At 41.3% G+C, this 15044-nt stretch overlaps 1 protein-coding gene and 1 non-coding gene across 7 annotated transcripts in view; one reads left to right on the top strand and one right to left on the bottom strand.

The window, feature by feature from the left end:
* Positions 1–15044, bottom strand: part of CEP192 (centrosomal protein 192) — a 93454-nt gene that overhangs the window by 25274 nt on the left and 53136 nt on the right. For all 6 annotated transcript variants that reach the window (XM_030836517.2, XM_060310108.1, XM_030836518.2 and 3 more), the window contains 12 exons: positions 14720–14863; positions 14556–14619; positions 13994–14133; positions 13802–13894; positions 13131–13249; positions 12032–12208; positions 10646–10736; positions 10277–10453; positions 6934–7194; positions 6561–6676; positions 4926–5035; positions 2103–2253 (listed from right to left, as the gene is read on the bottom strand). In XM_030836517.2, coding sequence (XP_030692377.2) covers positions 2103–2253; positions 4926–5035; positions 6561–6676; positions 6934–7194; positions 10277–10453; positions 10646–10736; positions 12032–12208; positions 13131–13249; positions 13802–13894; positions 13994–14133; positions 14556–14619; positions 14720–14863 — 1643 coding nt within the window. The remainder of the gene's footprint in view (positions 1–2102; positions 2254–4925; positions 5036–6560; positions 6677–6933; positions 7195–10276; positions 10454–10645; positions 10737–12031; positions 12209–13130; positions 13250–13801; positions 13895–13993; positions 14134–14555; positions 14620–14719; positions 14864–15044) is intronic.
* On the top strand, positions 9071–9143 carry TRNAV-UAC (transfer RNA valine (anticodon UAC)). The gene has a single exon. It is a non-coding gene; the product is annotated as a tRNA-Val (tRNA).

The raw sequence follows: 15044 nt of genomic DNA, 5'->3' as shown, positions 1-15044 counted from the left end.
TCATATATTTCCTAGCTCTGTCCACTGAGCGGGCCTAGAAGCAAGGACACCTCAATAGCAATGAGCACGTTGCTGCCCATGTCCTCGTTTCCAGGCTGGACAGGCAAGTGAAGGACGAGCCTCGACCATCCTGCTGTACCTGTGAATAAGGAGGTGCCCAGAGGTGGTGTGGGCACAGGCAACGGACCAAGGAGCAGGTCAGGGGACTAAATAATGACAACAAGGATTAATCTTGAATCCACGAGTCGGTCCTAATATATGTGAATAAGAAGAAAAAGGAAATTCCTTCCTCAAAGTAGAAAGATAACTAATAAATGCAGAAAGATGGGATAAGAAAATCACCATTTAGTAACCAAGACAGACATAATATGATTCAGGAAGCAATCCTCACTGGGTGCTCAAAGTCTCACGAGAAACAAGATCATTCATTGTCTCCAAGTTGTGTATTATAATATCCCTTCAAGATATTTATTAACTTTACAGCAGAGAAACCTGGCAAACACCACTTAAACAAAGTGATAAAAATACTGCTAGTAACAGGACAAATCAGCACTGTTCACCACTGAGGAAGCTTCACTGAGAAACCAACAGCATCATTCTGCAGGTCCTGAAGCTGTGAACTGAAATCGAGAATATTTTACAAAGTAACTGGCCTGTATTGTATAAAAACATCAAGGTACCTGGTAAGAAAGAGTTAGCAGCTGGCCTGCAGCCTACTTTTCCCTTTTTACCAGAAACGACCAGAGAAAAAAAAGAAAGATGGGTTGGTTAAATCACCTTGTAATCTTGCAAATGCCGGATACCACAGCAAATGCACTGGGGTCCTTAAAACAGGCAGCACCTGGTCTGTCTCACATTGCTTGTGGTAAAGAAATCTGAAACTTACGAATTTATGTGGCACAGCTGTTTGAAAAGCATCACATAAGTTACATAGTTATCAAAGCATAAAATACCTTTCATGATCAAAATAGTCTCTTGTGTGACACAACACACCCACAACTTATGGACCTTGTGTTAAATCTAAGCCAGAGGGGAGTGCTGATGTTACAAAGTAGATCTAGAAAGTACCATGGGCAACCCCAGGTTTCTCTGTGTTTCACCCCAAATTAGTACTGAAGCTTCATTCTGGAAAATACCTTTGATTCTGTGGATCGTACTTGATAAGCAAACCTTGTGTGTTTTCTCTGTTGTGAAAGACTGAGGAACTCTCTTCATTGAAAGAGAGTAAATGGACAAGCCAACCAAACGCACGTGTGATCTCAGATTAGATTCTGGACCAAAGAGGAAGTGGAAAGAGGCAGTTTCTTGTTTGCTGTTTGCCTTAACTATACAGGACACCACCGGGAGACTCCGTGGACCAGATGGTGGTCCTGTATCGCCGCATCAGTGTCCTAACCTTGACGGGCTTGCCGTGCCTATGAGGGGGAGCATCTACAGCCAGTTCAGGGCTACTGGTCATCATGTCTGCAAGTCACTCCTAAATGGTTCAGAAAAACCTGTATATACATGAAAGACCATAAGGCAGATGTGGTAAAACGTTACCAACTGCGAAATCTCGGTGCAGATAGCGTATGGGAGTTCTCTATAAAAGTAACTTAATTAATTTGTTTCTGGCTGCGTCGGGTCTTCATTGCTGCACATGGGCTTTTCTCTAGTTGCAGCGAGTGGGGGCTACTCTTCATTGCCGTGCACGGGCTTCTCATTGCAGTGGCTTCTCTTGCTGTGTAGCATGGGCTCTAGGCACGCAAGCTTCAGCAGTTGTGGCACATGGGCTCAGTAGTTGTGGCACGCAGGCTCTAGAGTGCAGGCTCAGTAGTTGTGGCACAGGCTTAGTTGTTCTGCAACACGTGGGAACTTCCCAGACCAGGGATCGAACCCTTGTCCCCTGCATTGGCAGGAGGATTCTTAACCACTGCGCCACCAGGGAAGTCCCTCTGTATTGTTTTTAAACTTTTCTGTAAATTTGGAATTCTTTCAACTTAAAAATAAAGATGAAATAAACAGTTTGAGACAAAAACCCAACAAAGCACAAGGTAAAAGATCAGCTCCAGTGTGAATCAAATAATCTTCAACTCAGATAAAAGATGTTTTGTTAGTTTTACCTTTTAGATTCCAAGCTAGGTCTGGAAGAAGGTGGAAGAAACTCTCTGTTAGAAACAGAATCTCTAAATTCTCCAATTACTGAAAGTATAATTTTACGCATGTTTCCATAAAAGAGCTGGACGTCATTGGGCCGCTGGGGAAGGTCATATACTGAAATAGAAAATAATGTTTGAAATACATGAATCTTCACATAATCACACCACCAAGTAACAGAGGCACTCATATATTTACATATGTTCTTGTATCTTCTTAGTTGGGGGTAGGTGACATTTGGATTTTTAACACTACGGATTAGCATCAATGACTGGCAGCTCAGGCTCTGGCCCTGGATTTGGATTACAGCCACGCCAACGCTCAGCCTGGGACCTCTGGCAGCTTCCTTCACCAGTGCGAGCCTCAGTCTCCTCACGGGAAGTACGAGTAACAACCTCTCTCAGGGCTGTGGGCACTGTTCTGACCCCCAACATAAACCAACCTGGTCAGTTTCCACAGCTCTCCGAGGCATCATCACCTCCACCCCAAATGAGGGGCCAAAACACAGAGGCTGAGAGCACACACTTCATAAGCGGCAGTCTCATAAAAACTTAAGTAAATCCAGAAACAGGCAGTATTAGTATAACTACATGTATTTAGATTGATCAGACAGTGCTCGAGGTTTATCCAAAGATAAACCTACCTGAATTTATATATACAAGAAATTTTAGAGAACATGCTTGTATTCTACATATAAATTAGATATTAAGAATTAAGTATTTTTAAGATGGAAACTCAGAAAGAACACAGGAAGTGTAAATTAAAATTTATATTAAATACATCTGACTATAAAAGTTTAATTGTGAAATTATTTGCCACAGTAATTACACATTTTACAAAAGTAAGATCGCTATGAATGCTTAATAGTAATACGCTCAAATGTTTTTCAAAATAATCATGTAAAAAGTTCAACCGCAACATTCTTATAGGGATCCATTACACCAACCAGCAGAAGACCAAGTGGGGCTGCTTCCTCCCCTCACCTGGACAGCATGCACACCACCTCCAGGAGCCCAATACTCCCTGATGTGCAACCTGGCCCCAAGGACCCACCTGAAGCCCCCACTCAACCCCATCACAGGGGGGTCTCAGCAGGTCACCTGAGTGCTTGGTCAGGTTTGTCAACATAACCCTTAACACACCCACTTCCTGAATGTTTGCACAGGCAGCTCCCTCTGCCTGAATACCCTCCCCCACCCTGGTCCACACCTTCTCCTCCTTGTCAACCCCCTCCCCGCTTTCTCAGCAGAGTGCCACTTCTCCACGGCCCCCAGGTCCCTAAGGACAGTTCTGTCACAGCACTTTCATGCTATACTTCGATCACCTGTCTCCCCCTTGGCCTGTAAGCCCCTAGAGGCAAGGGCGGCACCTTCTTCCCCTGTGACTCGTGCCCTGCACTCCCCACCAAGTCCACTCAGCCATAGAGTCGTGAAGCTGCGAGGGCTGCACACTCATGCTGCCTAGTTCTCATTAGACTTCACTGCTGCTGCTATGTGTCTGGGTCCATCTCCATGGCACAGTTCAGGTTAACTCTTTCACGTGGATCCTTCCTCTGAGGAAGGGATATGGAAGGTGAAGCTCGGAGGAGCTGAGGTAGCAGAGATGGGCTATGAACTGAGGTTCAGCTCCAAATCCAACGTTCTTTCCAACCATTTCAAATCTTTTCATTATTTTTAACTAACCCACCCTTGAAGCAGATGATATAGACTCCCAATTTGCTGAAAAGATCATAAACTATTCTATATCACCTCTACATAGGCATAAATATCCTTTTCCTTTATCATTTCCCACTTCAGGAGTGTGTATTTCATCATTAAAAAACTAGAAAATAAAAATGGGGGGAAAAGACACTACCACCTGAAATTCTACCACCAGAATATAACCACTGTTAATATTTTGGTGTGTATACTCCTGCAATTTTACCTAGGTAACTATAAATAAGACATTAAATTAGTTTTACCAAATGAGCTGGTGGGGAGTGCAGGGCATGAGTCACAGGGGTAGAAGGTGCAGCCCTTGCCTCTAGGGGCTCACAGGCCAAGGGAGAGACACATGATCTTATATGCAAAATTTTAAAATAATTCTTTTCTTAATAAATTGAGGAGCTTTCCATGTCACTTGATATAGAATCATATTGTCTGAATGCCTTGAAGATATTCTATTGCATAATTAAACGATCCCCTACTCTTGGGCGTTTAGGTTACTTCTAATTTCTTCCTATTATAAACAATACTGTGGTGAAAATCTGTACACATACTTTTACACAATTTGCATGTTTCCATTCTTATATTTTGTATGAGTCATAGATACCATTAAATATCTGAATTGCTCAGCTCAGTTCAAATAGGGCTAAACATCTAGATTAGAGTCACACTACCACTATCACATCCTCCATAAACTGCACAGCAGTCACAAGAGCAGAGAAATCTCAAAATGAGTGTAAGTTTGCAATCATGAAATCTTAAACGTAATAACTTGAGTTTAATCATAACCGTTCTCCTCCTCTATTCACAAGTCCACCCAAAGACTAGGTGCAATAACATATTAATAACATCTAACATTTACAAGGCAAAGCCCTCTCATCTGATCTTCACAAGAACTCTGTGTAGAGAACACAGACATTATTCCTCTCATCTTACAGCTAAGGAAACTGAATTTCAGTGATGTAATCTGTCCAAAGTCATAGAGTAAAGCTGTGACTCAAATTCAGCCTGATACCACATCTAAGCTAACACTCTTCCTCCTCACACACTGGACTCAGAAGATTTAAAATACGCTGAAATTCCTACCTTCAGTTACGAGCAGCTCGTCCTGAAATGCTTCCGCGAAGTCGATGTTCTGCAGCATGCTCTGGGTGGGAAGGAACTGCTTCCTCACCCCTGGTGTGTGCAGCATGGCTCTGCCAGTAGAGATTTTATTCAGAAGTCGTTTATATATACAAAATAACCTTAATTAGATTTTATTCATGCATCTGGAAAATCCCACTAACATGATACATTACTTCATAGATATTATGTCCTAAATCCCAATATAAGTAATTGAAAAAAAAAACCCTTGTTTTGGAAATTCCCTTAAAAGTTATACATGGTAGTACAATCATCAGTTTCAGTTAAACACATCAAATCAACCACTTCCTAACAGAAGAGTAGAAAAAAGATAAAATTAGATTCTTTTCGGGTCATACATTTTCATTATTTGTGAAAATTTGGTCAGTTAGAAATTTGTCTCAGAAAAAATAAGCCAAGAAAATGATACAAATAAAACATCAGAAGGGAATATTTAAATTACCATGTAATTCTGTTACTTTGACCTCTTCTAGAGAATTTTGAGGTGAGAGAACTAAAAAGTAAATTTCTCTATAAAACACAGATGTTCACAAACAAACGAAATCTCATTACTATAAATTAATGGCAAAGAGGAGTTATAAAGGAGTACGCTGATTTCTATATCCCAGTAGAGAGAAAGGAAAAAAACCAAAAAACTTGTGATCTAATTTCTCTAAATGCCAGTTTCTATTTCTAAAATACTCAACTGAGAGAAAAAACCACATTCAAAGTTGAGCTCTTCACTTCAGGTCTGTGCTATCATCATGTAGCAACTCATCACTAAACTCTTCTTAAACATTCTAACAGTCTTTCACAGATTAAAAATAAAACAGTTTCCTGAACTGTGTATCAGAATAAAACACAGCAGAGCACAAAGGACTGGAAGAAGGAAAGACTGGCCCACGCACACGCCCGCCCTCCCGGGAGGCAATGACTTCCTGCGAACCATGAACTGGCAGGAGCTTCACTTACCTCATACTCAGCTTTAGGCTAGGAAACAAGATTTTGTGACACAAGAACTCTGAATTCAACACACAGAATGTCTAAATCACACCTAGACCTAAATATAAAGTTGACAACATTCCAGCATATTAAACTACATTTAGATCAGATGTACCAAATTTTTTACAAGTACAAGCTGAAGTAGCTAGAGTTAGACACCCTACACATGTCTAAAATATGGCTTAATCCTCTGAAATGATTCTCAACACTCCCAGAAATGTTCCAAGTCAGGTGCGTTTACACAATATACTCTTTTCAGTAGTTCTTAAATCTTTTCTGAAACTGATCTGCCATCATTACAAAGACCGTCCTACGATGAAGTCCAAGGTCCTCTCTGAGCAAAGGAGCAGAGGCCCCTATATACGTCCAGAAAAGGATACTGCAAGGAAACCTGCAGACGAGTTTCCTACAGGTATTTCTACCTGTATTTCTCCTACAGGTAGCTTATCGGTCACACAAATTTTACCAAGATTTTTCATCTGCCAGTTCACTAAAAGTAGTGAAACATCTTCTATAAATTCCAAATCCCAAACCACTGTCACAGCCTCTTTATTTCCACTGAATGGTCCCCACCATCATGTAAGGTAAGTGACCCACCTTCGGTACTGCTGTCTTGAAATTTCATCTCCACCAAAAAAGTATATAGTTGACAGTTCTGTGGTGTTTTTACAATTGTTTTCTCTGTCTGATGGATTATATATTATAGTAACATCCTGATGCCAAGAAAAAAATCAGGAGTGAATATTAAATATTTCTGAGTAAGTCATTTCACTCTGAATAAACTGTCACAGGAGCACAAACAGTCACTATAGACAAAGATGCACATGAAGAGTATTTCCAAGATCAGATAAGTCCTTCCACTCATACGTTCCTTTCAAATATGATTTTAGCTCTCCACCATAAAATACATAATTATTACTTTAACCTAAAAATAAGCTCATATTTTTAGTGCAGAGACTTTCAGACTTACTTCTTGTGTTCTTTCCTTGAGCACAAATTTGTCTGGAAAAATCCTTAATACTCGAGGATTCAGCAAAACTTTTTTCTGAGAATCCTTAAAACCTACAGCTTTAACAAAAGCTGCTCGAGAGCCAGTGTTACGAACAGAAAAAACAATTCTACTTTCTTTGCCAGGCACTAAATCATTCACTGTTACCAGGTAACTGTCAGATAACTTTTTAACATCTTCCAAAATCAGGTTACTTGTGCCTCCATATCCAGACAAAGGTATCTAAAAATACAGAACACATACATCCAAAATTATCTTTATGTAAGCAGAAAATAGAAGATTAAATTACGGTCAGAGAAGACAATAAAAACAGATTTACTACAATTAAAATTATTAAGCTTTGTGTACTTTGGCTAGTAGCTTCCCCACAGTCAATCTCTAGCCTTATAGTAAGGACTATGTTTTAAGGGAAAACATAGTCCTCAAATCAATGAGCTACAAAATTATTTACCTTCCAATATGCCAAGCTTAGATGATAAAAGAACAATAAAAAGATTAATATTGATATGTTTGCTTAAGCAGTGTTCAGCATGAAAGACACTGGTATTTATAATTTACTCTGAAATGCATAAAATAAGATAAATTGATAGACGGTTAAATATGTGATAAAAGAAATATAGCACAATGTTAACTGTAGAATCTAAGTGGTAGGGCATGCAAGTGTTCACCATGTAATTCTTTCAAATACCCAATAATTGTGAATTTTCAATATGAAAAGTTTGGGGGGCAGAAAAATCTATGAGCATATAATCCTGTTAACTTCCGGTCTAGCAGAGTCAGAGGACTGTACCAAAGGGACCAAAGAGAAGCCCAGAACTCAAACAAGCCTCAGAGCACAGCCAACCCGGTAGCGAGGGGCAGAGTGGAGGCTCCAGTGCTGACCAGGGCCACCCTTGAGCTACAAGGCTCCCAGGGGGCTCAGCACTACCAGGAAACAAGGATTCACAGAACAAACTCTATGAATAGGAATGTAAGAAATAGGTACCCTGCTAGGAAACAAACGTTTCATACCCTTTGACATGCATTCCCTTAAAAATGAGCTTTCATTCCTAATTATTGAAATAAGTTCCAAAGAATCCTTTGCAAACTTAAAAACATCAGTAGCTTATTTCAAGTTGTTATGTACTAAGTAACATTTTGAAAAATTAAATTCAGGCTGATCAAAAATCAGTATTGCTTGCCCCTTAGTACAAATTAACAGCATTTTTAAAGGGCTTCAGATGTGAAGTTCCTGCAAATCCCACCTCATTCAGGGTGAGCTCTGCTAGTTCCAAGAGCCAAAAGTGTTTCTAATTTTTCCTTTCCCACAGAGATTTGCAAGTAAATCTTAGGCAAGAAAATAGAAAGTAACAGGGAAAGTCAGCTTTTGAAAAAACTCAAAATCAGTATTCTTCCTATATTTTCAAAGTCTAAGGAGGGGGCTTCCCTGTTGGCGCAGTTGTTAAGAATCTGCCTGCCAATGCAGGGGACATGGGTTCGATCCCTAGGCCGGGAAGATCCCACATGCTGCGAAGCAACTAAGCCCGTGTGCCACAAGTACCGAGCCTGCCCTAAAGAGCCCGCAAGCCACAACTACTGAGCCCACGTGCCACGACTACTGAAACCTGTGCGCCTAGAGCCTGTGCTCCACAACAAGAGCAGCACCCCCTTGCCACAACTAGAGAAAGCCCCGCGCACAGCAACGACAACCCAACACAGCCAAAAATAAAAACAAACAAATAAATAAATTAAAAAAAAAAAAGTCTAAGGGAGTCACAAATAATTACTGACTAAAAGGTTAAGAAAAAGAATGATTAGGGCTTCCCTGGTGGCGCAGTGGTTGAGAGTCCGCCTGCCAATGCAGGGGACAAGTGTTCGTGCCCCGGTCCGGGAAGATCCCACATGTCGCGGAGCGGCTGGGCCCGTGAGCCATGGCCACTGAGCCTCCGCGTCCGGAGCCTGTGCTCCGCAACGGGAGAGGCCGCAGCAATGAGAGGCCCATGTGCCGCAAAAAAAAAAAAAAAAAGAATGATTAAATAAAATGAAATTTGACTAATGCCCACTGACCCAAAGTTTCAACCAGAGAAACTGCTGCTCTAGAGCAGGCTTCTCAGGGACTTCCCTGGTGGTCCAGTGGTTAGGACTCTGCACTTACACTGCCGGGGGCCCGGGTTCAATCCCTGGTCTGGGAACTAAGATCCCGCAAGCCTCGTAACGTAACATAAATAAAATAAAATAATAAAAATAAATAAAATAAAATAAAATCCATCTAGAGCAGGGTTCTCAGCCTCGGCACAATGGCCCTTGGGCTGCGCCATTAGACATGGGGAGCCCTGTGCACTGTGGGTGTCTGGCTGCACCCCTGGCCTCTACTCACCAGGTGCCAGTTGTATCTTTTCCCACTTCCAGTGTGACAACCACAAATGTCTCCAGAAATTACCAAGTATCCCCTGGATGGTGAAACAGTCTCTGGTTGAGAACCGCTGCTCTGCAGGCCTCATTCTGAAAATGGCCATTTACACCTTTTAACACCTCTCCCCACCAAAGCTCATGGGGCCATGTGAAGAGCTCCATAGAGAGTGTGTCCCGCTCCAGCATCAAATAAAGGTAAATTTGCCATAAATATCCATCCTTTTTTAAAAAAACTTCTAGGTGTTGTTAATCTTGTAATTTATCACACATCCACTCTGACACTAGGAAACGACCAACATCGTAGTCCCAGCCCCACTGCCAACTAATTGCTTGGATGTTAGCTACTTTCAGGGAGCTCAGGCTTCATCCGACTACCCTGTCCTTCTTTCCTCTCCTCCAGGATTCATCATTTTTCTCTCTTAGTGCCCTGAATCTAGCTAAAGAAATGACTTGAAATCTTTTGAAATTATGCTGGGAAGAAACAAAATAGAAAAGCTCTTGTCTTTGTATCCCTGGTGTACGGAACAGAGTCTAACAAATGATGTCAATAGATACTTTGCTGAATTGAAAGAATAAAATTTACTTGGAAAGTCAACATCTTAAACATTTCCATCTGGATTTACCAAAAAATGGATTTCTGAAAAGTTGAGTACATTTCAAAATTTTCAAACCGAAATGAAACTTACAAGCATTAGCCAAGACCATTACTTACAGGAATACTCTGGTGGCTGCTTTTAAAATAGGGTAATCCTACAAGGTATATAATTACTCCCTAACTTGTTTGTAAATCTAGGTAATCACATATTTTGACTTATAAAAAGCAGAGTATATGTAATTTACCAATATTTAATCAATAGTTACAACATGTCATAAACTCCATGGGAGGGAAAAAAAAGCTATAAAATTATCTTACCGTGAACTTAAAGCCTGGTTGTGATCGAATTCCAAGTTGTTTAATTTCTAGTTTGGCCAACATACAAGATAATCGAGTAGGTGCAAACAACACAGAGATGTAAATGTCTTCTTTTGGACGAATCCTGATCTCACAGTTACTGGTCAATCGCTCTTCTGAACCAAAAGTGTGCTGAAACTACAATTAAAAAAAAAATCTCTGCATTAAACAGAGCAGCAGCACAAATAAAACATACCATTAACATGAACTCCTCGAAGATTAAGAACACAAGATGGCCTACATTAAGTGTCATGTATCTAGATGTTAAGTGTTAAGTGTCCTGGATCTAGAGAGAACGTGAGACAGAACAGAGCCATGCACTCCACAAACCTGAAAGCAGTCCTGGTCTTGTCCTCTAATGAGCAGTCGTAAATGTTGGGCTGAAGATGTGGAATTATTTCTTAAAGCTAGTTTCTGAAGCCTAGAAACAATGACACAACTTAAATGTGGTTTTCCTCCATGGATATTGCTACAATCATAAAAACAAAGCCAATTAAAACTGACTGCAGTGTTTGGAGATGGACTGACTGCACAGGCCCCTTGAGCAGCCTGGAAGTGCCTCCACAGTCCCAGAACTCTACATTTGTGAGAACGTATGCTCAAGACTCACCTTATCAGAGAAGATTTTGGGTTTAGTCTCTCTCCTGTTATAGCTCCTTAGCTGCCCTTATTATTCATTCTCTATGTATAGGAATTATCTGTCTTATAAAATAGTAATCAATGAAAATTCAGATTACCAAATTCATTAAGTCATTAAAGTCAATACCATCCTCAGCTCCAAAACCTATCTTTCGTGGAAACAAGGGTCCTAAGCACATTGCTCAGATTTTTTACTTTAAGAGACTCATTTGCACAAAGTAGTCTTTTAAACAGCATACTGAACTAACCTTACTTTAAAAAAACTTACAGTGCAAGTAGAATGGATGTATGAATAGCAACTGGCTCACAGGATGAAAATCCTTCAGTCTTTGAAAATATATGAATCCTCTCTTCATTAGAGAATACAGAATACATGAATAAATCTCCAGTTTACTCAAATTTTGAAGACTGGCAGTTAAATTATTTAAGCTGTGGTCTATGCCTTGTGCATTTGTGTTAAAAGGGAAAGGTTGCTGAGTTTAACCTCAGAATAAAATCAAAGACCTTTGGTTATCAGCACACCTGAGTACAATGGTTGGGAAAGACTTTCTGAAAAATATTTTTTTCATAAAAACAAAGCCAATTAAAACCAAGTACAATGTTTAAAGATGGATTGACTGCACGGGCATAGGAGCTACTGAGGAGGGCACAGTTCCTCAAACTCACGGCCATGCAGGACATTTCAGGAGCCTAGCTGAGAGGGGTCTTCACTGAGAGCTGCGTAAAGAACACGTGCCCCTTCATCAACTAGACTCTAACTCCTTAAATAGATGCAACGTCTCTGATTATTTCTTCTTCCCACCAGTCTCCAGGGCTTTCCAGAGAAGGAACCAAGACACACTTAATTGCCTAAGTTTGGTCATTAGCACAGAATTCACCAGAGCTTAAGAAAACTGAAACCTAATTTTTTTGGCTTGTATTTTAAAAATAGGTTAAAAATTTACTAAAAAATTTGTATTCATGATAGGATGAATAATGAATATGATAGTTTTATTTCAATTCTAAAAACATTAACATGGTCATCATCAACACAGGGAAGACTAGCATTATGTGATAACAGCTACAGTGTATACTCACTGTGTCCTGCCCAGGGGGACACCTCCCCACGCCAGAAACTGCTTGTTGGATAAAATCAAAGGAATATCTGAGCAGCAAGATGCAGGCATCAGAGGCTTGTTTCCTGAAGAAACTACTTCACCTTTTAACATCACTTCATACTGAGGGCCAAACGACTGCACAAATATTTTCAAGATCCTAACAAAGAAAACCATCTAAGTTCAATATTCAGAATTCAATTCTTTTGACAACTATTGTCCTATGTGCTTCCTTCGTCCAAGAGACTGAGCTGGTCGGTGCTGAGGCTACACTGCATTCTCACCCTCACAGCTTACATTCCAGAGGAGAAAACAGACAGAGAAGGAGACGGGTACATGCCACAGGCCCATGCCATGAGCACAGCGGGAGAGAAGTGTATGGGTCACGGGAGACAGGGAGGGATCTGGGAAGGGATGAGGAAAGCCTCCTGGGTGGGGGTGCTACCCCGGTGGGCAGGTGCAGGCGAGTCCTCCCGGCACAAGTGTTCGCGTCCGAGCAGCCAGCACCTCTGCACCCAGGGCCAATCAGGCGGAGGACAGTGAGGCACTCGGGGGCTCAGGAACCAGTCAGGGGGCTCGGCAATCAGGCAGGGGGCTCGGCAATCAGGCAGGGGATGGGCCACGTGCGTCTGAGGACAGCGGGCTAAGCTACATTTATCAAGCAAGTTCAAAAGCTGGTGACAAGGGTGCTCCGACCACTGTAAAGTGATATTCACTTATGATTTGGGTGCCAAAAAGTCACTGGCCTGGAAAAGATACAACTGTCAGTTGTATCTTTAACAACTGACAAGGTCAACTGAAGATTTCCTTGGTGAGAGAGAAGAAGTTAGTGAGAAACATCAAGATTGACGTGTTATTATTTACTTTTGTCAGAATATACTTGAAAATAGTGATTTCTTACTTTCTAGTCAGCTAGCTGGTTTAAAAGGAGATTTTCAGTAAGCAGAAAGATCTGAGGCTAAAGGAAAGAGGTGAAGCGGTGCTGTATAGGCGAGGTGAAGTGTGTACTCTGTCCCTCAGGCTGTGGACCGGAGCACACCTAAATAAACACAAATTCGCCATGATCAACAGTCCTACGTTACCTTTCCTCACAGGCTTTGGGATCCTTTGGAGAAAATGAAACTATAACTTCGTGCTCTTCTCCAGGTTTAAGGAATAGTTTCTCTGGATCCACTGAAAAGTGACTTCCTTGATCTGGGATCTAAGTATTTACATAATTATAAGTCAACGCTGACCTGCAGACATGGCTTTCACACACTCACGTGCCTTGTCTCTCTCACTGACCACAACTGGGTATTCTACTCCCTCCCTGCCCAGCAATGCCCCGCCATCTTACTTTCTTGGAAAGGATACATCTTTCTTCTCTTCCATAACAAACTATCCCCTGCCCCATCCCTAATTCCTGGCCACCAACACCCCCTCACTCAGCCACACAACTCAGAAATGATGTCTACACATGTGGCTCCCTCTCCTCCACCCAGCCACAGGATGACTCAGTCTTCAGGAACTAATCTAGAGCTTGGTTCTTGTACCTATTACATTAGACATCCCAGCTGAACTTCCTAACCATCTGTTTTATGCTCGTGTAACACCAGCTCTGAAAGCCCGGGCTCAGATTCTTCTGTCTGACCACCCCTGCCAATGCCCCCAGCCCTTGAACAAGGTCAACAGCAGAGCAACCTTCAGAACCCAAGGAGACACTCACAGTCTCAGCCCGAGGAAATAAGTTACAGCCTCAGACACAAATTCTTACCTTGATGTCCAAGTGGACATCAATATTCCCAGCATTTTTCAAAGGTAAGTACTGCCTTGTTGAGGAAGCCACACTGGCAAACAAGTGCATAGTCTAGAGGATGGGGTAAAACAGGCATGTTTTAAAAATGTCACACTTGGAATGAAATCAACCTGAACATAAAGTAACAGCAAAGTGAGGAGTTTAGGGTACCTGTAGGTCTCTCGGAGCGTGTATCCTGGCTATTCCTGTTCTTGCTCGAAGATTGATACTTTTAATGACTGGTGTAGGGTTTGGACTATCAACTTCTATATCAACTCTTGCCAAGAATTCTTCTGCTGAGTCTAGAATCTCTGTAAAAGGTCATTCTTTTAGTTCAGACACCAGAGTTATTTAATTCTAAATGCCACACATGGCCCAACACTATGCCATCAGGGGGCACAAAAAAAATCTTAAAATGACTGTTTAAAGAACTCAGAGAGGAACAGAAATGAGTGGAGGAGAAAAAGGAAGAAAACATCTAATTGGTAGAGGAGGTAACATCAATTAACAGAAAAGACCCCAAAACGTTTTCAGTGGTACTTGCTTGGATTATCCAGAATTGGATGGGTTTGACCCAAAACAGCATGCTCTCTGCCCAGCTTGAAAACAACATAAAATATCTGACAAATTACAATAAATATTTGACAATTTACTGACAGGAGAAATAAGCCTCAACTTTGTAGTTTATTTAGCTACGGAGTAAAGAAAATCCCATAAAACGTAAACATGATACCTGAAGAAGTCATCTGTTTCTTTGGACTATGGAAAAGAACCCAAATTATCAGAAATTCTGGATCCTGTAAAATAAAAAAATATTTTCATACACAGTGAAAGAAAGTAGTTGGAAACTTAACTTCCTCCTTAATTCTAAATCAGTCCTTCAATCCCCCAGCTCACCTGTCCGTCATCGCTGGCAGGCATCAGATGGTTGATCACCGAGGGGGCGGCCAGCTGAGCAATCGCATGGGCATAAGGAACAGCTTTCAGAGCTGTGTGGATGGGTTCCTTGGAAAAGGTGAAGCAGCGCCAGGCTATGGCATTCTGTCAGAAACAGGAGAAGCCGCTTCAGTAGAGCCAATGGTGTCATGTTGGTGTGATGCTAAATTTGTTCAAAGATCCTTAACAAAAATATCTACTTTCCTAAGAGAAGTTAGCCAAGGATTCTACTAGCTGCATCTACAACTCTAAGTCAGTGTGCTCTGTAAAGGTTTCCTCCCCGAGC

This window comes from Globicephala melas, chromosome 13 (assembly GCF_963455315.2).
Source record: "Globicephala melas chromosome 13, mGloMel1.2, whole genome shotgun sequence".
NCBI classification, from domain to species: domain Eukaryota; kingdom Metazoa; phylum Chordata; class Mammalia; order Artiodactyla; family Delphinidae; genus Globicephala; species Globicephala melas.
The sequence above is the reverse complement of the archived record's forward strand: the minus strand, read 5'-3'. Positions and strand labels throughout refer to the sequence as shown.